At 42.0% G+C, this 26,313-nt stretch overlaps 1 protein-coding gene across 1 annotated transcript in view; it reads left to right on the top strand.

The window, feature by feature from the left end:
• JPH1 (junctophilin 1) overlaps positions 1-26,313 on the top strand; it is a 77,500-nt gene that overhangs the window by 39,820 nt on the left and 11,367 nt on the right. The window contains exon 3 of the mRNA XM_068525827.1: positions 19,942-20,060. Within this exon, the coding sequence (XP_068381928.1) occupies positions 19,942-20,060 (119 nt within the window). The remainder of the gene's footprint in view (positions 1-19,941; positions 20,061-26,313) is intronic.

Genomic DNA, 26,313 nt, shown 5'->3' with positions numbered 1-26,313 from the left:
CCTCGAACCCGTGTCCCCTGCATTGGCAGGTGGATTCTCAACCACTGCGTCACCAGGGAAGCCCCCCAGCCTCAGTTTTTTAGCCTGTTGTTCAGGCTGTGTGAAGCATGCCCACCGCTGGTATAAACTTCTGGGACCTGTCCCATTTATTCACCCCGCCTTATCCTCCGAAACCCAGACGTTGGCCTGTGCCCCTTTATTTTCAACTCCTACCACCTGTGGTTTTTATTTGTCTGCTTAATGTTCGTTCCTCTCCCAGGTTCCTTAAGAAATGTGATAGAATTTCCCTTAACTTCCCCTTTACTCTGTCATTCCTAGAAATAATGTACTGGTATTGTAATCTTGGAGTATGTGTGATCTATATGTGTGTCTTCTAGTTGGTAATTATCACAGAGAAGCACATAATATAATAAAAGTTGAACTAATAATTAGGAAGTTATTAAAAATAGGTCTTCAAAAGTGCTAAGAATCATTTAAACTAATTTTTTAAGGCCAGAATTGGTCTCTCCTACCTTGATACTGACCTAAGAAGATGTCTCATCAAGACCTTTCCTCCCCTCTGTTCTCAGGGCAGGGAGTGCTGGTTATGGGAGGAAAGTCCTAGTGACTGTTGGAGCAGCGACATTAAAGGATTCGAGGGTCCTTTAGGGACATTATACTCCCGTTCTCTGTTGTGATGTAGCCAAAATTATACTCCCGTTGGCAGCGTTTCCATGGCAGGTCCTTGATCCAGCCTCATAACTGCATGATTTATTCTAAATAGTTGTGTGTAGTTGTGGTGGAAGAGTCCCTCACATTTTTTTTCATTGTCGTGTTGCCTTTAAGAATGAACTTGGACAATATTTTAGGAAAAGCAAAAAACACTAAGAAGACCTTAGGTTATTTTATTACCTGAAAGAATACCAGGGAGGCTGGGGGAATGCCTTTGGGAAAGAAAATGGCATTTTATCTGTCGAAATTGGGAATTAGCTCTCCTAAAGCTTAGAGCACTAAGGGTAATATGGGATTTATTTTGAGTTGTGTTTCCATGATATTCAGAGCATAATGATAGTAACACTTGTGTGCCTTCTGGTAAAAACAGGCATCTCTGTTTTGATCCATTTTCTTCATCTCTGTTTTGCTACTATGTAGATAAATTTGAAAGCTTGTAGCCCTGGCTACGTGTAACCAAATAGTCTACTAGGGCCCCTCCTTTGTTAGGGACATTTAAAAATGGTTTTGTATTAATTCATAAGTCTATGTGGGTGAATGCTTTTTTAACATGACATTTCTCAGATGGTTTTCTTGCTCGTTCCAGAAAACAGAAGCCCAGTCTGTTGTTTACCACCTGCTTGGGTAGTCAGGTTTATTCAGCAAAAAATCAAGTAGAATCCTGGCTGACTGCAGGTGAAGTCTAATGGCCCAAGTAGTCAAAGTAAATATCACAAAAGTAAATAGGCAGAAATCCTGGTTTCTGTACTTCAGCTCCCTAGATCGGCTAGATGAAGAGGATCTTATAATTAGTCTGGATTTTAATTCCACTGCCAGCAAAATGAGTATGTCCATACAGCATTGGTACGTTAAGGTCTCAAGGCAGAAGTCTTGGACTTGTAAAATAGTCCCTTGAAAGTTAACTGTCTTCAGATTCTTCATAATAGATTTTGGCTTTCGGCTAGCTTTGAACTCTGAAAGTTTACAAGACCTCAGTAAGTTTACAAGACCAAGTGCAGTTCTCTAGAAAAGTGTATTTTACATTCTATTTAACTTTTAATGATTTTAAGGGGACGTTTCCGGCCTATTCGTCTTCTCTGAAGCACGAGCGTGACTCCAGTGAGGACGTACGCCTTCTGTCTAGCACAGAAGTGTATAAACCAATGGCAGGGGACGGAGGTGCGGCCAGTCAGAGGGACCGGTTAGAATCCAAGTGTTTCTAAGAATGTCCACTTTATCTAAAAGCTCAGACACCTGAGAAAGCTGGCTTTTTATGGGTGTGCAGTTTCTCTTAAGGCTCTCTCAGTAGATGCATTGTTTTACAGAAATTCATATCTGCAGATTGGCCTTTGAGAAATTACTCTGCAGATATTCCAGTCACACGCAGCCAGGAGCTGGGGGCATCTTTCCTTTTCCTTTCATTGTTGTTCGTGTGTCTCAGTTAGAGTTTTTGGTGACTGCTCCCTGGGTCCCTGCCATGTCTCCTCCCTCCCAGAAGCCCTCCCCCACTGCACCTTTTGGGTGGTAAACACCTGGCAGGCCGGGAGTGGGAGCTAAGCCAGCATGTATGACACAGAAACTCATGCAGCTTGTGCAAAGCCAAAGCACAATTGGATTATGTCAAAAAGGGAAGAGGTGCCATGTGAATTTGCCGTGTTTCTTCACAGAGCAGGCCAATTTAAATATAGCCTACTACCACAGCTTGTCCAGAATTAAAATAGCCCAGAACAAGTGGCAAATGGCAGGGAGCAGGGCTGTTTGCCAAGAGATGGCTAAGGGATGGGAAAACGGGCTTTTGAGATGGACTGTACAGGCTCAGATAACAACAGCGGATAGGACACCCTGGGATCCTACTTCATAACTTAAATTTCAGGTCAGCGTAAATGCCCAGAGTGCAAAAGAGAAGACTGGTTAAAACGCTCAGCAACTTAGAAGGCTACTTCAAATGTGCTGTATTATTATTATTTTAAAATTAAATCTGGTCCCTGAATTCCCCTTCAGTGATTTCTCATCAGAAGTCAAGGACAGTACCATTGCAATTAGGCTTTCCAGGCATAGGAGACATTTTGAACCCATGAATTGAATTACATAATAACCCTATAACAAAGCCTTATTTGAGCCTGGTGCTGCACGTGATGAAATTATAATTTAAAAATATGAACAGCCCTGACTTTACTAGTTGCCAGAACAGTGACAGCAGTCAGTACAAGAGTTTTAGCTACTATTTCAGTTAAATTATTCATTCCTGAAATTTTTTGCTTGGTTCGTTGCTTTTTAGTTTTTCTTTATTCCAGCTGTCGTGTTCCCTGGGATTCAACAAAACCAAAAAACATTTTATTATAGGATAGTTAAGTATTTGCCCCAAATGAGAACAAGCAAAAAAACACACTCAACAGTGGTTAATGTTTGTTGGTGCAGATATTTCAAATCACATGTAATATACACATACTAAAATGTGTGTGTATTATATATTGATGTATATTAATGTATTCTTCCCCCAAAATTCACTGTCATATTAAACCTACCAAGCAGACATTTAGTGCTACTTTAGAAAATTTTAAAGGTGTGAGGGATTTGTCATCTGATAGCATTTAAATTTCAGACTTTGAGAACCAAGGTCCATGAGCTGGTTTCTGAAATCATGCTGGCACCATGGAAAAGGTATTTTATTGTATTTATTTATTTATTTTAACATCTTTGTTGGAGTATAATTGCTTTACAATGGTGTGTTAGTTTCTGCTGTATAACAAAGTGAGTCAGTTATACGTATACATATATTCCCATATCCCCTCCCTCTTGCGTCTCCCTCCCACCCTCCCTATCCCACCCCTCTAGGTGGTCACAAAGCACCGAGCTGATCTCCCTGTGCTATGCGGCTGCTTCCCACTAGCTATCTATTTTACATTTGGTAGTGTATATAAGTCCATGCCACTCTTTCACTTTGTCCCAGCTTACCCTTCCCCCTCCCCGTGTCCTCAAGTCCATTCTCTATGTCTGCATCTTTATTCCTGTCCTGCCTCTATGTTCATCAGAACCTTTTTTTTTTTTAGATTCCATATATATATGTTAGCATACAATATTCGTTTTGCTCTTTCTGACTTACTTCACTCTGTATGACAGACTCTAGGTCACTACAAATAACACCACCTCACTACAAATAACTCAATTTCATTTCTTTTTATGGCTGACTAATATTCCATTGTATGTATGTACCACATCTTCTTTATCCATTCATTTTCCGATAGACACTTAGGTTGCTCCCATGTCCCGGCCATTGTAAATAGTGCTGTAATAAACATTGTGGTACATGTCTCTTTTTGAATTATGGTTTTCTCAGGGTATATTGCTGGGTCGTATGGTAGTTCTATTTTTAGTCTTTTAAGGAACCTCCATACTGTTCTCCATAGTGGCTGTATCAATTTACATTCCCACCAACAGTGCAAAAGGGTTCCCTTTTCTCCACACCCTCTCCAGCATTTATTGTTTCTAGATTTTTTGATGATGGCTATTCTGACCGGTGTGAGGTGATACCTCATTGTAGTTTTGATTTGCATTTCTCTGATGATTAGTGATTTTGAGCATCCTTTCATGTGTTTGTTGGCAATCTATATATCTTCTTTAGAGAAATGTCTATTTAGCTCTTCTGCCCATTTTTGGATTGGGTTGTCTGGGGTGTTTTTTGATATTAAGCTGCATGAGCTGCTTGTAAATTTTGGAGATTAATCCTTTGTCAGTTGCTTCATTTGCAAATATTTTCTCCCATTCTGAGGGTTGTCTTTTCATCTTGTTTATGGTTTCCTTTGCTGTGCAAAAGCTTTTAAGTTTCATTAGGTCCCATTTGTTTATTTTTGTTTTTATTTCCATTTCTCTAGGAGGTGGGTCAAAAAGGATCTTGCTGTGATTTATGTCAAAAAGTGTTCTGCCTATGTTTTCCTTTAAGAGTTTTATAGTGTCTGGCCTTACATTTAGGTCTTTAATCCATTCTGAGCTTATTTTTGTGTATGGTGTTAGGAAGTGTTCTAATTTCATTCTTTTACATGTAGCTGTCCAGTTTTCCCAGCACCACTTATTGAAGAGGCTGTCTTTTCTCCACTGTATATTCTTGCCTCCTTTATCAAAGCTAAGGTGACCATATGTGTGTGGGTTTATTGCTGGGCTTTCTGTCCTGTTCTATTGAGCCAAATTTCTGTTTTTGTGCCAGTACCCTATTGTCTTGATTACTGTAGCTTTGTAGTATAGTCTGAAGTCAGGGAGCCTGATTCCTCCAGCTCTGTTTTTCTTTCTCAAGATTGCTTTGGCTTTTCGGGGTCTTTTGTGTTTCCATACAAATTGTGCAGTTTTTTGTTCTGGTTCTGTGAAAAATGCCATTGGTAGTTTGATAGGGATTGCACTAAATCTGTAGATTGCTTTGGGTAGTAGAGTCATTTTCACAATGTTGATTCTTGCAGTCCAAGAACATAGTATATCACTCCATCTGTTGGTATCATCTTTAATTTCTTTCACCAGTGTCTTATAGTTTTCTACATGCAGGTCTTTTGTCTCCTTAGGTAGGTTTATTCCTAGGTATTTTATTCTTTTAGTTGCAGTGGTAAATGGGAGTGTTTCCTTAATTTCTGTTTCAGATTTTTCATCATTAGTTTATAGGAATGCAAGAGATTTCTGTGCATTAATTTTGTATCCTGCTACTTTACCAAATTCGTTGATTAGCTCTAGTTGTTTCCTGGTAGCATCTTTAGGATTCTCTATGTATAGTATCATGTCATCTGCAAACAGTGACAGTTTTACTTCTTCTTTTCCGATTTGGATTCCTGGAAAAGGTATTTTAACAATTGAATCCAAGAAGTTATTTATCATATTAAAATGTGTTACGGTGATTTACTATAGTGTCTCAGAGCTCAGGGTGTGACAGAGGCCTCTCTCAGACCAGCGTGAGAACCTTTTTAATTTCACTTTTCCACGCAGGCTCAGTCATTTGAGTTGCTGTGGCTGTGATGTCTCAGAAAAACATTGCAGAGAAGTTCCGTATTTACAATTAACTGTTGCCAACGGTGATCATCTGCCAGAGAGAAATTTAAGGGAAAAAAAGCTTGAATTTCACCCCCAGAATTACAGAGGGGTCAGAGCAGGATGGTGATGTGGGCAATATAAATATAGTAAGTAGGGGAAGAAAAATGACCATGGGACTTAGAATTAAGTAGACTTATGTGTGCTGCCCGGAGTAGCAAATAATTTGAAAGCATTTCTGGACGTTTGTCAATCACTAAGTACCTTGAGGTTTTGTTTGAGCTAGCAGACATTAGGAGTTGATCATGAAATGACGATTTGGACAGCAGTGAAAGGAGACAGGCCAGGGGTGGTTATTTTAGAGAACACCAATTCACAAGTGATCTGAAACCCGTAGGGACATGTCAGTAGAAAGACAAGGGACAGCAGGACATTAATAATATCAGTAAAAGCTCCTAACAGCAGAGATGTGGAGCAGCAAGCCGCTCACCAGCTTCCAGCTTCCTTGTCTTGCATGGAAAGAGGCTCCTTAACCTCCCACTCTGTGGAACAAATGCCTTTTTCCAGGGCATTCCAGTTCTTCCTTGGAAGAAGCCCTGTCTGCAGGGCGGAGGGGTTCCCACATCCTCCAAAAGGAATGGAGGCCTCTTCAGAATGGGCTTGTTCTGGACTTGATGACTGGCTCTCATAGGCTTCTCCTCTCCATGATGGCCTGTACGTTTTCAGGGTAACTGGTCGACCCAAAGGGACTCCATATGAAGCTATAAAGAGGGTTTTCTGTGCCCCATCTCATTCATGCCAGAGCGGAGTGAAGAATGGGAAGTATCATCCTCCACTGTGTCCATTGCAGTCCATTTGGGACTGCAATTTATTATATAATAGTCCAATTATATATATATAATTATGTATATAATTGGTCCAATTATAAATATATGTTACACGTTTCCACCAGAATCCTCCAGAGCTTCTCATGGCTCTGAGGTTCTCTGCCTTCAGTACAAGTGGATTTTTAACATTGCTACTCCCAAGCAGCCATACGACAAGGGCACATCCTTTTGTTATCAAGTCTATTGTCATTCCAGTAGATACTGTGATGCTATTGAAAGGGAAAACAGAACTACCTCCAGTACTCCTGCCATTGCCTGAAACTTAGCACATGCAGGTAATCTAACTTGAGAAGTACAGCCCATGCTGCAAGGTAAACCTGGACACCTTTAGAGCAGCTGTCAGAGACCAGCGAAGCAGCAGGGAAGGCCCTGGACCTTTATGCTAACACTGGGCAACTCTCAACCAGGCGGTGGGCAGACTTTGGGGTTTGGTAGGTAACTCTTCCTGTCCCTCCAGAGTTCAGTCTGCTTTCCCCATTACAAGATGGTAGTCAGTAGATGTTGAATTCTTGGGCCTCAAAGGAAACCCCTTCCTAAGTGCCAGTCAGAGCCTAAATTTCTGCCTTGTTCTTGGGATGTGCGGCATTCCCTCTGTGCCTGGAATTCTTCTTGACATTCTTTGGAGTTGGTCTGAATCTCAGACTGGTGAGGGGTAGTTCCGTTTGGGTCAATGCATTTGTCACTAAGGAATGGAGTCCAGGAAGGCACACCCCACATTCCCCAGTGGCTGCAGCAGGAGTTTATCCATCCCACCGACGGGCATGGCATTGCATCCCAGGCCCCCGAGTCAATTAATTCCACTCTGAAAAAAAATAAAGGTTAAAAGTTCATCAGAGTGTGTCTAGAATAGAAACTCAAGCCAGCAACAGGCTCCTGGTCAAGAATATTCCAAGTATTGGAATATTGTAAGTCCCATAAGGATGTATAATAGTATTGAAGCAGGTCATTGACAGTCTATCAGAACTGAAGGAAAAGATTCCTAGTATTTGAGCAAGAATTTAACATGATTCTTTTACTTATTTTATTTGAATTCTGCCTTGCATTCCAGCACCATCTCTAACGAAGGAGAAGCACACATTTTTATCTCAACATACATGTGTTCATTTTCAAAACTGCCTTTGCCCCCCCCCCTCCAAATTGTACCAAGTGTTATTTAAACGTACTAAACAGAAAACCAGTCATCGCTTATATATTTGTCTCAGCCTCCATTTTTCTCAGTGTCCTTGGGTAAGCTATTATCTTACACATTGAGTATGGGATGAAAATTTTCTGTTCTCAGTTTAACACAGCAAATGCTTAAAAACAGATAAAATCACAAGAAATTTTTTAAGATTCTCATGAGGAAAAAGAAGACAACTTTTTAAGAATTCAGGAAGAACTGGATGATCTTCTGATATTTCCTTTGAAACTTGGAGGCGTTAATTACTAATTTGGTGATTTGGGGAAGGCAACTATGAGATGAATCTGCAGTATTTTTAACACCACCTAAAATGTTCCCGCGAAAGAATAACCTTGATGAAAACCAAATCTTTCCTATAGTCTTTAGTAAGATGTTTTCTAAGCTGTATTTCATTTGAAAGTCAGCCAAAACTGGTTTTAAAAATATGTAGGAAAAGAAAGCTCAACATTTGCATTTTTCAGTGGAAGTTAAAAATCTATTAATATTAAAGATAACTGAATAGAGAAAGAAGGAGGGCAGCAGACTCAATAATGAGAAAGCATGAATATAAGAAGATAGAACTATGGTTATGAAGGAATATTTATAGCAGAAAGGAAAGTTTATAACTAGAAGATGAAATAAATCACAGAACATTTGCTAAAACAAAATCTGCAGACAGTAGTACAGAAATCTCTCTTGACAGGATAGTTAGCTAGCTTTGCCCTAAAGGTTAGGAGACCTGGCTTCTGCCCGTTCATCCCACTGAGTTGCTGTGTGACTGAATATGTTCCTTGGTTTCTCTGAGTCTTAAATCCCTACAGAAGGGATAGTAATTATCTGACCACAGGGGAGGGACTTCATAGACTCTCCGAGGCTTGTCTAGTTCTAATTGTGCTTTTTAATTTGTCTGGTAAAGCAGAACTTTCAAGAATCACTTCCTCCAATCCAGAAGGTTAACATAAATCAGAGCAAATCCTTTGTGCTCATTGTATTGGTGTCCCCAGTATCTGTTGCAGCAAAAGACTAAAGATTTAAAGTGAAAGCAGTCAAGGACTTCTTAATTGAGCTATGGAACGAGTCATTGTCACAGACTGGGTGTAAAATAAGTGGAGTCACTGAATTACAGTTCCTACAAGGAAACATGAAGTGAACAAAACTGGTTTGCTGAGAGAATAACTGTACCCCTACTATCTTGGCTTTCCTCGCAAAGCAGACCTGTTATAAACTCAACAACTTCAGAACACGTACGTTGAATATAATAAAGCTTCAGATGCAGAATGGCTTTGCGGAAGCCAGTCCCAAGCAAGTTCACGTTCGTACCATTCAGCATCGCATGCCCAGTAGAGGAATGGATGCCTTTATTGTTCACTATCTTGGCAGGTCTAGACAGATCAAAGTGAAGTGGTAACTGGTAGATTTGGGATCTTTAGAGAGCCGTTTTAGGTAATTTACAAAATGGATATTTTACTACCTAAGAGACTGTTTCAACTAGGAGTTCTACATGGTTTATGTCATTTTAAAGGCATGAGTGATGTCTGCTTATTTGTTTTAATGTTTAAGTATTTATGAAATGGGATTGTTTTAGCACCACCAAGTGCGCATCCCCTGGGCATTTGCTGCAGTAAAGCGGAAGTTAGGTCTGTCCGTGACCCAGCCACTAGAGCCCCTCAGTCACTCGGCTGAACACTGCTAGTTGCCATCGTGTGTTTCGACCACTAGGTAGTCTTACGTTGCTCTTAGTCATACTTTAATCTTTCGCCACAGTGACCATTGGTAAAGGACAAAAAGCATAACAGCACTGACATGCAAATAAAAACAGCCTTGACCTGACAATTCTCGTCAATTCTCATCACAACCCAGATCCCGAAGGTTGTAAAGTTCTTTTTAGGCACATCCAGATGTTTCTGTTACAGCACTAAAAAGAAATGTAGCCATGATTATATCTAATTTCGTTTTATAGACTATGCATCCATTTTGAAATAATTTGACCCGCCTTTTATTACCAAAAGGCTGCTGGCTGATAACTTGAACTAAAGATAACACCCTTTAGTAGTAAGCCAGATTTAGTCAGAATAGGCCATTTCTATGAAATTTGCCATAGGAAAGAAGCCTTATTTCAAGCAATTAAAAAGCACCTAAAACTGTAATAACTGTATTAATAATCTGCGTTTATGTGACTTTACAGTCATCAGATTGACTTCACATTGTTCACTGGATCCTAACTTAACCCTTTGTATTTCATCTGGTCCAGCGTCTATCACTGGCTATGTGCCCTTCCTCCCACCCAAAGCTCTGTGATGGGTACATTTCCATCCTCCTTGCTCAGATCTCTACCCTGCATCAATGGCGCCTTCTTCCTTCTTTGCTTCTCTCAGAAAAGAGACCCCTGCCAGAGGAAGATGCAGAATCATGTGGGCCTGAGATCAGGTCCTCCCCGTGCTGTTCAGCAATTCCAGTTTTCCTTTCTTCCATTCCTTAGAACTTTTGTGCAGTGCTGATTCCAAATCCTCACCTCTTTAAGCACCCAGATTTTCCCTACCAGCCCTAAATTTCAGCCAAGGACTAATAATGGCCATTTATCAACTAAATACTCTCTCTACATTAGTACTCAGTACTTCATATAAATCAGTTCTGATCCAGAGCATCTATACAAAGTAATATCATCCCCATTTTACAGGTAAGGAAACTGAGGCAAAAGTGACACAGCCAGGATGTGATAAACTGGGGTGTAAACCAAGGTCTGTCTGGTTTCCAGAGCCCAAAGCACTCTCTGTCTCTTTCAAGCTTAGGATCCTTTAAATAATTTTAAAACATTGGATCAACCCATCACTGTCCTTGTGTTTTTTTTCCTGTTTCCTTTCTTTTGCTTCATCTAGGACCCGACTCCAGTGGTTGTTACCTTCTCAAAGCTCTTTCATTTTCTTCTATTCTCTGAGCACCTTTCTTCCCACCTTCCAACAGGATCAGCTCTCACTGCTACAAGTAAAGTGTCTTTTTCCCTTGGCCCAGCTAATCCTCCTGGTTACCGTCCAAATTTCCTCCTTCCTTTCTGGGTCAGAAATCACCAGCATGTGGCCCACACCTGCTTCCTGTATTTCCTCTGTTCCTTCCTCACCGACCCCCTTCGGTCTGGCTTCTGCAGTGGCCTTCTTGTTAGAACTGCCCTCCCAGAGGTTCTCATCAAATTCAGCAGCCTCTTCTCAGCCCTCACTTTCTCCAGCACATCACAGGATTGACAAACGATCCTTCTCTCAGACTCTTAACTGCACTTGTTAATTCTAACTGCCTAAAAATCAGCCGATCAGTGCAGCTGCCCCAGAGAAGAGACAAATTCAGATCTGGCCCGCTTAACTCCTAAGAGGAGCACAGGATTTATCCAAGAACAAGAACTTGGAATGGTTCTGTTGGAAGTGCGCCTTCTTACCCGTATGCCACTGCCTCTCACTTTACTTATTTCCTTCAGCAGACACTGTTGTCTCCACCCTTGGTTCTTGGCTTTTTTGACTCATGTGTTTGATGGGCTCATCCATCTTCTGTGAGCTCATCGTCTGTGATCACGATGCCCACATTCCTGTTGCTAACCTTGACCCTTAACTTTGCACTGCAGCCCTGTATTTCCAAAGGGCAGTACTTGTGTCGTGTAAAATCCTACCCGTCTAAAACTGAGCTCGTCATCACCTTCAAACTGTCTCTCCTTCCCACCTGTACAATTTCTCTCTGTAGTAAAGCCATTCACCTGGACACCAAGTTAGCAACCTTGGGGTTATCTTTTATGTTTCTCTCCTTCTTACCTATGTACTTATTCCACCAATATTTGTTGAGGACAGCCTCTGGGCCAGGCTTTATGTTAAGAGCTGGAAAAACAGATGTGGAGGCTGCCCTCATGTTTCAAAGTTCTGACACTTCTTTCCTTAAAGTGTCCTTCAGCTTTTCCTTTTCTTACCGCCATTCCCCTCACTAGACTTAGCTTGCCCTGGCTGGGATTAGTGAAGCAATTTCTCGTCTGAGAGCCCAGCCTTTGGTCTTTTCTCCTCACTTCCTCTGGACACATAGGATGTTCTAGAAATACTTGTTCATGGGTGATTTTTTTTTTAATTGTAAAATAGACATAAAATTTGCCATCCTAAACCATTTTTAAGTGTACAGTTCCGTCGTGTTAAGTGCATTCACATAGTTGTGCAGCCAATCTTCAGAACTGCTTCATCTTGCAGAACTAAAACTCTATACCCATTAAATAACAAGTCTCTGTTCTCCCTCCTCCCAGCCTCTGACAACCACCCTTCTACTTTCTGACTCTAGGAGTTTGACTGTTCTAGGTTCCTCCTATGAATGGAATCATACAATATTTGTCCTTTTGTGACTGGCTTATTTCACTTAGCATAAGGTTCATCCATGATGTGGCATGCATCAGAACTTCCTTCCTTTTTAAGGCTAAATAACATTCCATGTATGTTTATGCCACGTTTTGTTTATCCATTCTTTCATTGATGGACGCTTGGGTTGTTTCTGCCTTTTGGCTATTGTGAATAATGCCACTGTGAACATGGTTGTACAGATATCTCGCTGAGACCCTGCTTTCAATTTTAGGGGGTATATACCCAGGGGTTGAATTGGTGGATCATATGGTAATTCTGTTTTTAATTTTGCGGGAGTCACCATACTGTTTTCTACAGCAGCTGTCCCATTTTGCATCCCCACCAGCAGTGCACAAGGTTTACAAGTTGTCCACATCCTTGCCAACACTTACTACTTTCTGGGTGGTTTCTTTTTTTTCTAACATCTTTACATGAGCATAATTTCTTTACAATGGTGTGTTAGCTTCTGCTTTATAACAAAGTTAATCAGCTATACGTATATCCCCATATCTCCTCCCTCTTGCGTCTCCCTCCAACCCTCCCTATCCCACCCTTCTAGGTGGTCACAGAGCACCGAGCTGATCTCCCTGTGCTATGTGGCTGCTTCTCTGGGTGTTTTTTTTCATGGTAGCCATCCTAGTGGGTGTGAGGTAGCATCTCATTGTGGTTTTGATTTGTATTTCCCTTATGGTTAGTGATGTTGAACACCTTTTCATGTGCTTATTGGCCATTTATATCTCCTTTGCGGAAGTGTCTATTCAAGTCCTTTGCCTATTTTTTAATTGTTGTTGTTGTTCTTATTAAGTTGTAAGAGTTCTTTATATAATCTGGATACTAACCCATTATCAGATATATGATCAGCAAATATTTTCTCCCATAAAATGAAGTTTTAGTCTTATTTAGTGGTAATGTTTTTGACCTGTAGAATAACCCTCATTAAAAGGACTTTTCTCTAAAAATTATTTCAAGAATAAAACATCCCTTAAATTTGTTTTTACATCAGGTTTTTCTCACTACATAAATTATATGGCAAGGTAAATTTTAGATAAATTTTATAAAACTCAGGATAAAGTAGAAGATAGTCAATTATTTGGCATATTCCAGCCGAGGATTAGAAATGTGCTTTTGACCTGGCCTATCCAGAGAATATAGCCTTTAAGCTTATTAAGTTTGATAAAATGTTAGGGAGTAAAGCCTGTAAAGTACTTAAGAATGAGGACTTATTTTCCAAGCTTGAAAATGTTCTGAATATAGAAAAAAATTCTGTAAAGGAAGCTGCATAGTAGGCTCTGATGTCCCCAAGTTATCACGTATGTCCCTAAGCATTCACACACTATGAGGGGCTGAAGTTCAGAAAACTTAGTATAACAAGTAATTTTTTTCAGTATCCTGCCAGTTTCCAAAAAGCATTTTCAGGGCATTATAAGTCACATACATAGTAGCATTCCTGACCAGGGAATGTTAAAGCCGTGTCTTTAGAGAAGGTAATCATGCACATAGATTGAGGATAATTATACTCCAGGTATCCTGGTAGCTGTAACAAAGAGAGAAACAATAGATAATGTAGTTCTCATTGTATGATGCAAGGAAGCACACCAGTATATCATCATAGACCCGATTTTTCCTGGCACTAAACTTTGAGGAATGTATTGCCCAGATCTTTATGAACATGACAGTGATACACCTAATGGACAGCATTTCACATTCTTCACATGAATCTTGGTTCATATTCCTATCTTGGATATCTTGGTTCATCCTCCTATCTCCCCTTGAAAAAAGGCCAAGGGCATGGTATGAATTATGATTCTAAGAAGGCATCTCTAAGATTGCTAAAGTAATGTGGTTTAACTTCTGATCTCATGGACAAGAATTATCTGTGACTAGACTGGCCTCAGCCTGGTCTCTGGCTACCCACACTTTCAAAGCCTGTGTCGTCATACCTCTGCAAGAGTTTGGGCCCTTGAAAGGTCAAATACCAGATTTCAGTGGGGACACCATGCCCCTACATTTACATTTTATATCTAAATAACTTGATAATGCTTTTAGAAAAGGAAGCAATGGACCACCCCGGCAAAAAAGACGACTGTTTGCTGAAGCTGTAACTTGTTTTTAACCAGGACCTAAGAACACAGTCTTGATGTTATTATTCCAGGTCCTGTCTTTTACAAAACAAAAAAGCAACTTAGGAAGAAAATTAACATTCAAGAACTAATAAACGTAAAGATTGGACCCGCAAGAAGTAGTCTTCCTAAACCAAATGTACTGAGCTTTAGCTGAATCAGTGTCCATTGCAGATTAAAATCTTCTTCAGCTGTGCCAATGAATAGGTATGTGTATGAGAGATGGAAAGTTAGAAGTCCGGAGAGGCAGCTAAGGGGGCCGTTTGTGCCTTAGCAGGAGGAGTGTATGCTGAGTCTCGTGGGGTTGGTCTGACCAGAGAAGCAGATCGATACTGAGAGACCAGTTTCTTTCCGGTACAGGAACTCAGACATCATGCCTTTGATTTTTAGCTGAGAGCTGTGGAGACATCTAGTTCTTGTTCATATCAAGAGTAGTCCTTGCTTAACAGACTGATTTCTCTTTAAAAGGGCTCCCACTGTATACACAAGATAATTGGTTTTTGCAAGTCTAGGTCTCTCATAAGTGAATAATGTCACAGTCCAAAAGGAAAGCTAACTAAGGCCATTTTTTGGCATTTTCTTGCACGTGATGCCATAACGCAGGAAAGGATTTTGGTTATTGTCAGGCAATTTCAAGAAAACCAGAAGGGAAATAGCATGGCGGGCTGCAAGGACAGAAGCAGGGAGATCAGTTCAGCCTTTGCAGGAACCCGGTGAGATGTGACCTGGGCAGGAGCGGTGATGAGAAGGAGACATGGCGGGGTCGGGTGTGTATTCTGAAGGTCCTGTCGGCTGCCTTGCTGACCATGGATGTGGTGTGAGAGAGAAAGGGAGGCAACCAGGATGACTCACAGGGTCTGGGCTTGAGCAACTGGACGAATGGGGTTGCCATTAACTGATGTTCGGAGTCTTACGTACAATTGCTCTCTCTCTTTTTTATTTTTGCCTGCATTGGGTCTTCATTGCTGCGCACAGGCTTTCTCTAGTTGCGGCGAGCGGGCACTACTCTTCGTTGTGGTGCGCGGGCTTCTCATTGCTGTGGCTTCTCTTGTTGCGGAGCACAGGCTCTAGGTGCGTGGGCTTCAGTAGTTGTGGCACGCAGGCTCAGTAGTTGTGTTTCTCGGGCTCAGTAGTTGTGTTTCTCGGGCTCAGTAGTTGTGGTTCTCGGGCTCAGTAGTTTTGGCTCATGGGTTCTAGAGCACAGGCTCAATAGTTGTGGCGCACGGGCTTAGCTGCTCCGTGGCATGTGGGATCTTCCCGGACCAGGGCTCAAACCCATGTCCCCTGCATTGGCAGGCGGATTCTTAACCACTGCACCACCCGGGAAGTCCAATTGCTCTTATTTTTAAATGTTGCTAAGAATTTTCTTTAAATATATGGGTATCAAAGCAAATCACATATACAGCTCCTGAAGCAACTAGATGACAGCCTCTGCCATCAAATTTTCAGAGTCAGGTCAGGAAACTTAACTTTGACTTAATAAGTAACAAATTTTAAAAGACATCAAAAATCAGCATATTTTTTGAAGCAGTTTTTTGTTGGGAAGAAAATATGTAAGAAGTAGAAATAGAAAAGTATAAGTACTGTATACAGTTTTACCTTTAGCAAAATCCTTGTCCATTCTAGATTAAAATCTTTATCAGCTACGTCAGTGAATAGGTATATAAAAGATTGAAAGAAGTTGGGACAGACATCTAAGGGACTTGCATCTACCTTATTAGTAGTAGGCCTGTGTGCCGGGCATGTTCAGTGTATTGTTTATATGCTTTTTTTTTTTTCTTAAAGCACTCTTAAGTTTAAGAAAAACTGGGAAAGCCAGACCATTTTGTTCTGAGTAAGGTGACTTGAGAGTTTGTGAAACACCACTTTAGTCACTAAAGAAAAAAAAAAAACTCAGATTCTCATCAAGTTACTGATTGGAAAGAAACAAGTTGTAATTAAGTTCTTAAGTACAGGTGATGCCTGCCATTCAGAAATTCCACATTGGGCTTCCCTGGTGGCGCAGTGGTTAAGAATCTGCCTGCCAATGCAGGGGACACGGGTTCGAGCCCTGGTCCGGGAAGATCCCACATGCCGTGGAACAACTAAGCCCGTGTGCCACAAGTACAGAGCCTGTGCTCTAGAGCCCGTGAGCCACAACTACTGAACCCGCGTGCCACAACTACTGAAGCCCGCACGCCTAGAGCCCGTGCTCTGCAATAAGAGAAGCCACTGTCTACTCACCTCAATGAAGAGTAGCCCCTGCTCGCTGCAACTAGAGAAAGCCCATGCACAGCAGCGAAGACCCAATGCAGCCAAAAATAAATAAATTAAATAAATAAATTTTAAAAAGAAAAAAAAGGAAAGAAATTCCACATTTACTGTTTCAGCTGTTGCCGAGTGACCTTTGCAGGGCTGATGTCCAGGAGGGGGTCACCTACCTGCTGTACCAGCTTAGCCAGTTGCCCAGGCCTCTCTGTATCTCTTTACCCCAAAATAGTAACTCTCTACAAGTTAAAATTTTGGTTTATTTGTCATAGGACCCTAAAAGAAAGTCTACCACTGACGCCTAAGTGAAAGACGTTGCTTTTTACTTACTTTTTGCTGCATGTTATGCGAGAAAGTATAATGATGATAATGGTATTTGGAGACTCCTGAGGGTCTGAAGATTTATGGATGTCAGCAGTCTTTGGAACAAATGAAAGCCTTCTTGGGCATGCAGGCGTGCTCCTTGTTGGCACGTGCCAGGCATCCACTTTGAGTTTTTTCCACCTGTCTCCCCAGAATGACTAGCCCAAACCTCCCTCCCCCCAACCCATGAACAATGGCACGTCTTACCCGTTGGGTGATTAAAGGGATCGTGTGTTGCTCCAGAACTGAGCCTGGGATTGGAACACATCAATAACGTGGGCCAGGGTCAAGCCCAGATTTCTCCCTGGGCAAAATCAAGATGTTTTAATGGGCTGGCCGCACAACACTTTTGAGGACAGCAAAATCAGATGGCTTCCTGTTCTCTTCTACTTCTTGTGATCAGGTCCAGGGCTACCAAAAGCTCCTGAGCAGATACCTAGTTTCAGGCTTGAATGTGGTTTTGACCATTGTGCCAGCCATGCAGGAGCACTGACACAGGGAGGGGTGCTAGATGGAAAAGTCCCCCCTCCTTGTCTGGTCTTACAGGAAAGAACAAGTAAAAAAGTAAAGGGTTAAGGCTTCACTGATTCTGTGCTTCCAAAATATATTTGCAGAAAGGTTAAGCTACGTTTGTCTGTTCTCCAGTTTAGCGTGTTGTCAAAAGTGGTGGAAATACTACTACCATTTTATTCCACTCCGTGGTGGTGGGTTGTGATTGTTTCGGAGTAAACGGTACTTGAGTTTTGTAAGTTTATCATTGAAGGGCTAGCAGGTTTTATTATAGGGCAGGATAACTTTACTCCTGTGGCTTCATTAATTATGGTACCTAGACATAATTAGGTTCTAGCTAAGAATAGCAGATAAAATGGAAAATAATTCTGGGAAAAAAAGAGCTGAGATTCTGAGAAACTGAAAGAACATAGGAGAGGGCATCCACTGAGTCTCAGGACAACACATGGGACTAAAGCATCATTAGTGATGGCTCCCTTGCAGGGGTTACCACAGCCAGGTTTTTTAGGAATATGTTCTTACCCCCTTGATTTTGCCTCTGTACTCCATACCCTGTAGACAGAGATCATCTAAAACATCCTCCATGATTCATAAATAACAATTTCGATGATTAGAATTTGATTCATTCATTTTTAGTTAATAGACTTTATTTTTTAGAGCAGTTTTAAGTTTACAGAAAAATTGAGGAGAAAGTACAGTTTCCATATACCTCCTTTGCCCACACCCAGTTACCCTTGTTATTAACATCTTGCATTAGTTGGGTACATTTGGTACAACTGATGAACCAATGTGGAACATTAGCATTAACTATAAAGTCCATACTTTACACTAGGGTTCACTCTTTGTGTTGTACAGTTCAGTGGGTTTTGACAAAAGCATGATGTCATGTATCCCCCATTAGAGGATTATCCAGCATAGTTTCACTCCCCTAAATATCCCTTTTGATCTACCTGTTCATCCCTCACCCACTTTCACCTTGAACCCTTGGCAACCACTGGTCTTTTTACTGTCTCTGGTTTTGTCAATCCATTCATTTTTAAGTAACTTCCCAGCTGTTCCTAAGGACATTCCTTTATTTATTTACCATTCCTTTATTTATAAAGTGGGCCCTCAGTAAATACTATGTGCCAGGCATTGTTCTGTGCCTTGGGAGTATAGTAGAGAACCAAAAATTAAAAACTAAAAAATGCCCAAAATAAAATATCTCCCTTACACTTATATTCTAGTACATCAATCCTCCAGGCTCAGCTGGGTCCTAAGTAGGAGTGAAATGGGACCTCTCCCAGTTAGCCCCACAGTCTCAGGTCAGACCCCTTTTTCCCCGTCTTTTCTGCCTGCAGTCTAGTTCCAGGAATCCCGTCTGCTGGCCTCCTCCAGATGCCACCTGGGTTTTCTCTCCTAAGACGAGCTAGGGCACGATGCCATTTCCCAACTTCCTCTCCTGCTGTCTCTGAAATGCCTGCAGGCACCTCTTTTAGACTCCCCTTAGGCTTTTACCACTAGTTATCTATAGCCCTGCCTAGCGCTAATAAAACAAAATAGTTCGCAAAATTATAAGAAGTCGGTGCCCATGAAAATTGTCTAAATACTAGCTGGACAAGATCTCCTCCTTTGGAAGAGGATGACCCAAAGTCTCAGCCTCCAAATGCCCTCTTCCTGGGCAGGCAGACATCAGTCCCCCTGTCTTGCCATAAGGAGCCCCATTCTCATCCCTGCTGCCCTCTCCCTAGCCCTTGTCCTCTGGAAAGATAAGCGGTTTCAGTGGGTGAGGACGGGCCGGGGAGAAGGTGGAAGACAGAAAGAGATCCCTTTGCTCTTTCCAGCTCCACCTCTCTGCCTGCTTTCGGTTTCACACAAGAAACGTGCTTAAAGAACAACTAAATGGACTCCTTGGAACCCTCCTGAGCACATTCTTCCAGAAGACCACTGGGTCTGCTCCTACAGGCTGGGGGGGGGGAGCCCACGGTGTGCGTCTGTTCCCAACCACACATTCAGCAAAGTCACGCTGATAGTGTGAATTGGCCATGTTGGGAGCATTTACACCACGGAAATCAGTCAGTGCTACAAATCAGTTTTACTTTTTTTCCCCCGGAGAGCTACTTTACCAGCACACCACTGAGCAGATCTTTCTTAATCAAATCCTTGTATTGATTCTACCGTAGAAATTAAATCCATGAACACTGTATTAATTCACATGCTCTAATTCTGCTCTCCATGGTTGGGGGGCAGGGAGGGGGAATGCCAACCAAAGTCAACGGGGGATTTCATCCTCTTTAAGTCTTGAACACCAGGCTTTGCGTTAAGCTGCGCAGAACTTGTTATACTTTCATACAACGGGTTATACTTCCACTAACCTTGAAAGAAAGATTGAGGCAATTCACAGGTGGTTTCATCCGCTTTATTTTCATTGATGTCTCACAACAGTATGACGTCTCACATTGATGTCTCACAACAGTATGACGTCTCACAACTTTCTGTTGCAGGTGTGGGGCGAGGGTCACGGTTAGCATTTCTTTCCAGGCCCTGCCTGCCCCGTAGGCCGTTTGCCCGTCCTGTGTAATTAACTAGGTGCCGCCCCTGCTGACGCGCCCTTTGTGCTCCTGTAGGACCGCGCACGCAAGAGCCAAAGCTGACGCCGCCGACCAGGCTGCTCTGGCCGCCCGCCAGGAGTGTGACATCGCGAGAGCTGTGGCCAGAGAGCTGTCACCTGACTTCTACCAGCCAGGTAGGACAGGTGACCTGTGATGGGAGGGGTAGGAACATTGCCTCTGGTTTCCTTGTTTCCTAATTTTCCTTTTAATCCAAAGGTCTGTGCCCCATGAATTTCAGCAATACTACAAAACAAGTGGGAGCTTAGAGTGACACGTGCCTGAAGCCTGAGTGTTAGCGCTCGAGATTTGGCTTCCTCCCCGGTGCCTCTCCCCCCACTTCCTGCCTGCCCACCCCCCAGCAACAGACTTTGAGCTGATAGCAGTAAACAAGATAGGAATCTAAAAGAGAAGTATTTAAGAAATTGTGTTAGTGTGTTGGGGACCATCTCAGGTGCTCAAACAGATACCTCAAAATCAGAAACACCTGGAACAATCACATTAGCAGTAAGAGAAGAGCCAGTAAGTACTGCGACTTTTTTTTTTTTTTTAATACACCTCAAAGGAATTTGGGTAGGACGTAAAGAAATATACCACTTAAAGACAGATGAATCTGCACAGATTAAGAGGAGAAAATCAATCCAGATCATCTGGCTCAGATGTTATAAAATAGCAGTAAAGAGATATTTACAGTGGGTTTAAATAGTTAACTCACTTCTTAGTGGTCTCCTAGTAGACTGCTTCCATCCCTTTCTTTAATATACTGGTGTTAGTAAAACGGCAGTCGCCACCTTTTTATATATGTTTCTCCATTGTTTTAGAAACAGCATCTTCCTGTTGATTTGAGGGATCAACAGACTTCTAGGCAAGAGAGACTAAAAGCAATGTTCTAAATTCTAAGTCTCGAAATTTATATTGTCTTGGTAAAGAGTTTTTTCACATTGGTTTCTGTTAATCAAGCTGGATAAGTAGCACCCTGCACAACACATGTGTCCAATACCTGTTTGGTTCCAGTGAAGGTGATATAATATTGGAACCCGCAGGGCATTAGTGCGACTACATGAACAAGGTAAGTCACAGTGAATAGAAGACCAAGTGTCCGTGTATTCTAAAAGCTAGGAACTGGGCTATAATAAAGGATGGGAGAATGAAAAGGAAATGACAGGATTTTTTTTTTTTTTTTTTTTTCTGCAAAGAATGAAGACAGTAAAAGGCCATGTTAACAAGACTCAGTTTTTAGGAGCGAGAGCTTGGGGGGGGGGGCCCAGTCCGGTTGCTGAGTGATTTGAGTTATCACAGGGTGACTTCTGTACTAGTTCAACTCCAAGGGAGGTAACCAGTGATAATGGGTGTCTTCTTTTGTGTGCATCCTTTCTAAACCTCTGGGTGGGATTTAAATCATTTAATACGTATGTGTATTTTATCAGGAAAGGGAAATTTTCCATTTTTTTGCAGTAGGAATAAACGCTCTTCTGGAAACTCACACGCGTTAGCAGCTACCTGTTCTAGGGTGTGAGAGCTGGGGAGGGGATTCAGCCACCCAGGAGGGATCATCTTTTTCCTCCCCAGCAGTGAAGCTATTGGGAGCAAGCAGCTCAGCAGTCAGGAGACAGTGCAGCTTCACGTAGCAGCCCTGGGCTTGAGCTGCTTTGGAAGCAGACAGACTTGCTGTTATCTGCAGACGGTCATTTCTTGATTCTGTTGTTAATTCTGTTGGGGGATAGGGTCCCTGTAGCTTGCTATTAGGTGTTAACAAGAGGTAAATGATATGGGAGGTCGTCTCAATTTTCCAGGCTAAATGGTTTTAAAAGCCTTTTATGATGTGAAAGCATTTGAGAGGGGAAAGCATATTGTGGGAAAATGTAATTCCACCCTTTCTTAGCTAAAACAGCTTCATATAAGCAAGTTGTCTGCCAGTAATGAATATATCACAGTAGCACGAGATGACAAGGGGTCTGTTTGAGACAGGAGCTAAGGGCGGCGGCTGCAATCCCCTTTGACCCGCAGCCAACACTTCCTTCGGCAACTGTATAGAGAGCCTTTTCTGTACTGAGTATTATTGATCGTCTCACGGGAGTATAACTCATGCTTTCCACTCTGCATTTACAGGGTGATCAAATCAGATAAGACATTTCTGAAAGGGCTTTCAAGTACTTTTTCTGAGTCAGGCTGCTTGTTTAATTTACATATCTCAGATACAAATGTTCCCTTTGTTTGGAATGGATGTGTCTTGTATAGTTGTTAACCCTGGGGAAAAAAGGATGTCTGTCATAGCTTATATTTCGAACACTTTCATAGTAAGTTACCTCTTTTCAGGAGCTGGCGGTATTTTCAGATATTTCCCATCTTAGTCCAGTCTTATACTTTTAGTTCAAAACTGTATTATTCTATAGTTTAGTTTAAAACTACAGAAAAAACGTAGCCATGTAGGATGGCTTTATCACTCAAAGGGCTAAGTCGTAACATATAAGGAAAAGCATACAAATGGATGTGTATGAATGTGTATGTAGATAATTGCATAGTACCCACCTAACTTGCCATGAGTATGAGTGACACAGTGAGTTGTCCCCCAAGAACTTAGAAATGAGCTTGCCCTCTGGGAGTTAAAATGAGCCCATGAGACTGCACAGAAGTGTATAAAGTGATCACAAGTGATAGCATGGCTATAGTATAGCAAGATTTCCTTGTAACCTGATTGAGTGTATTGAAACCTCTAAAGACTTGGTCACCCAAAGTAGTATAGAAAAAAGAGTCACAGAGGCAAAAATAGGCAGTGCCCATCCAAATGCTATCTAGAGGAGAGCAAACCCATGGCCCAAAACCTTGGCGTACTGCAGTTGCATTGGCAAGGACGTTTCTGTTATGGGGAAGGATGCAGGGAACTGTTGCCAGCTGTGTATGGCTTTCCTGGCAAGATCATCCGAGTGAGGAAATGGATGCATCAGGTTAGCTCAGCATGATGCCATTAGATACTTGATTCATCTCATGCCTCTGTCTTAATTCCACATCCACCACTCACCTTCTCATTTTCGTTGAGCTTCTCGTGGAGGTCTGCCAACAGGGAGAGCACGCACTGGTGGTTATCAGTGCAAGTCTCAGGCCTTGGTGACATTTACCTTGCTCATTGTAAACTGATGAATTGGTCCTCTGGTGTCAACCATCAGTCTTGTGAGCTTTGGTGATGTGAGTCTGCCCCAAGGGATGGGCTCTACTTCAAAGTGCTGATGAAATTGGGTTTTTAAGCCAGGAAAGCTGAGGTGAGACTTTGGGTGATCACTGAGGAGGTAGTGGGGAGTTGGACATGGTGGAGAATGATTGGGAAACTATATGTGTGGCTCATTTCCCCACTGTTTCAATTTCCTTCCCATCAAGATGCTTATTTTGTTTTTAATTTCCAGTGATGTTTATCCGTTGTGGGGGGGTCACTGGTCATGGGTTGAAAAAGAGAATGTGGTAAATGTATTACTTAGGGCCCTCTTGCCAGGTGGCCTAGGCAGCACCCTCAACGAGCTTTGTCTTTCTGTGTGTAAGCGTGTGTATTCGTCAGCTTGGGCTGCTAAAACAAAGCACCATGGGCTGCGTGGCGTACACGATAGACATTTATTTCTCGTAGTTCTGGAGGCTGGAAGTCCAAGATCAGGGTGCCAGCATGGTTGGGTTCTGGTGATGCCCATCTTCCTGGCTCACAGATGGCCTTTCCCCAGTGCATGCACCTGGAGAGAGAGAACTCTGGTGTCTCTTCCTCTTTTCATAAGAGCATTAAGCCCATCGTGAGAGTCTCACCCTCGTGAACTAAGCTATCTCCCAAAGGCCACACCTCCAATAACATCACATTGGGGGTTAGGGCTTCAACATATGAATTTGTGAGGGGCAGGGAGACAAACAGGGTGTAACACACACACACACACACAGTGTGCTGATTACTTAAAGTGAAGTCTTTTAGTATAGATTATCTTGAGAAAATGTTAACTAAGCTCACACTTCTGGTATGGATTAAGAAGTCTTAAGAATTGTCCGTGCCTATCGTTAATATGTAATATTTTTGGTGAAGAAAAAAGAAGCATCCTGGAATAGATGCCTTCTAAACTCACTTTCCAGACGCAAAATTCTGAATAAATTTTTTTCATAGAAAAAGGAAAACTGAATAGTCCACTAGTTGACGTGAAATTAATTAATTCATGGGTTTGCTGGTTATTCTTACCACTCTTTCCAGTGTATCCCGTTCCACACACGTGTGTATTGAAAGCCCACCATGTGCAAGGGGCCCTGGGCTGGGTGTCCCACGGCTTGCAGACAAGAGTGCTGTGGCTGTGTTCTCAGAAGTTGCGGTATTGTTACCGATGGGACTCTAAAGTCCTATGGGAATGTAGCATTCTTTCCACATAGAATATAAAAGGGATCCTGCTATCGGTTATATAATTGTTTAAAAATCTTTCCATCTGGTTTTCTTTTACTGATTGGCAGTCTCCGTAGAAAAATCCTACTTTCTATTTAATGACTTCTGATGTTGCTACAAAGCATTTGCCATCAGCACTGCCCTGGTAGACATTTGTTTGGAGGAGTCTTCGTGGTGCTTCCTCTGCCCACAGCCGTTGCCCTGAGGCTCAGCTATGAAGAACTAGCTGAACGCCCTGCTGTTTCCATCCGCCGTTCATGCCAGCTGTAACGCGTAACCTTTCCGTGTGGGTGCATGACACGTGCTCAGTGTTGTTGTTTCGTGTTGTGTGGCATGTCAGTGAGCAGGTGACCCGTCTCTGACTTCTTCCCAATACAAATCCCCAGGGGAAATAAAATCCCTTAGGATTTAGAAATACTGTCTGTAAAAACAGACAAAAAACGCTGACTGCAACAACTATCAACACTTCTCATAATTTCCCTCCTTGGTGATATTCTGACTAGTCTTCTTAATGAACTGCTGCATCTCATCAACTTTATGCTGCTGGCATCGCAACACTGACACGCATTACTACACAGACAAGTCGTAGTCACACCGTGTGCCTTCCAAGAAACTTGTCCAGGAAAAACTTCTGCCCTCTGCATTATACTAAATATCTTGTTCTAAAAGCACTTAATCTTACTCTGTAAAATCTAAGTGTATATCCTCATTTAGCTGGCCAGTCCCCAGTTGACTACGCCATGTTGGAACCATTTCCAGCTGGATGCAGGTAAGGAAGGCTGGAGTTGGGTTTACCTCTAGTCCGCATACTTTTTGCCATGCTTTAATTTTTTTTTTAATTAATTTTTTTTTTGAGTCAGAAGTCTTTTATTTCATGGTCTCACCCAGGTGCTTTTTCTTCATTTATTTTTATTTAATTTTTAATTTTTATTTTATATTGGAGTATAGTTGATTAACAATGTTGTTAGTTTCAGGTGTACAGCAGAGTGATTCAGTTATACATATACATGTATCTATTCTTTTTCAAATTCTTTACCCATTTAGGTTATTACAGAATATTGAGTGGAGTTCCTTGTGCTACAAGAACAGTAGGTTCTTGTTGGTTATCTATTTTATTTTATTTATTTATTTTAATTTTTATTATTTATTTTTGGCTGCGCTGGGTCTTCGTTGCTGTGCGCAGGCTTTCTCTAGTTGTGGTGAGCGGGGGCTACTCTTCGTTGCGGTGCACAGGCATCTCATTGCAGTGGCTTCTCTTGTTGCGGAGCACAGGCTCTAGGCATGCGGGCTTCAGTAGTTGCAGCACGCGGGCTCAGTAGTTGCAGCACGCAGGTCCTAGAGCACACGGGCTTCAGTAGTTGTGGCGTGCGGGCTCTAGAGCGAAGGCTCAGTAGTAGAGCACATGGGCTTAGTTGCTCTGCAGCATGTGGGATCTTCCTGGACCAGGGATTGGAACCCATGTCCCCTGCATTGGCAGGTGGATTCTTAACTGCACCACCAGGGAAGTCCCTGGTTTTCTATTTTAAATACAGCAGTGTTTACATGTCAATCCCAAATTTGCCATGCTTTTAAATGCCAATACTGGGTACATGAGAGTTACCTGGAGCATTTGTTAAACATCAAGATTTCTAGGCTTCGATTCATACTTATTAAATTCTCTGGGAATCGCACCGCAGGTGCCTCTGATGGGAAGCAAATGTGGAGCGACTGCTTTGGAGTGCCTTTATTCCCTTATCCAGCCAATTTTTTTTTTTTTTTTTTTTTTTTTTATCCAGCCAATTTTTAACGCATAATAAAAGCTGGGAGGGATTTTTTCATCTGAAAGGTGGTACTAGTAAATTCTTTGAGCTCAGCAGATTTTGAATATCATTAGAAACCCTGTAGATAAATCTGAATTGAATACGCTTGAAAACCATGTCTTAGGAGATGGGCACAAGAAATGCCTTTCCTAAGACATTTAAGACAGGAAAACTGTCCAAAGGAGCAATGCGTGA

Source organism: Eschrichtius robustus, chromosome 17 (assembly GCF_028021215.1).
Source record: "Eschrichtius robustus isolate mEscRob2 chromosome 17, mEscRob2.pri, whole genome shotgun sequence".
NCBI lineage: Eukaryota > Metazoa > Chordata > Mammalia > Artiodactyla > Eschrichtiidae > Eschrichtius > Eschrichtius robustus.
The sequence above is the reverse complement of the archived record's forward strand: the minus strand, read 5'-3'. Positions and strand labels throughout refer to the sequence as shown.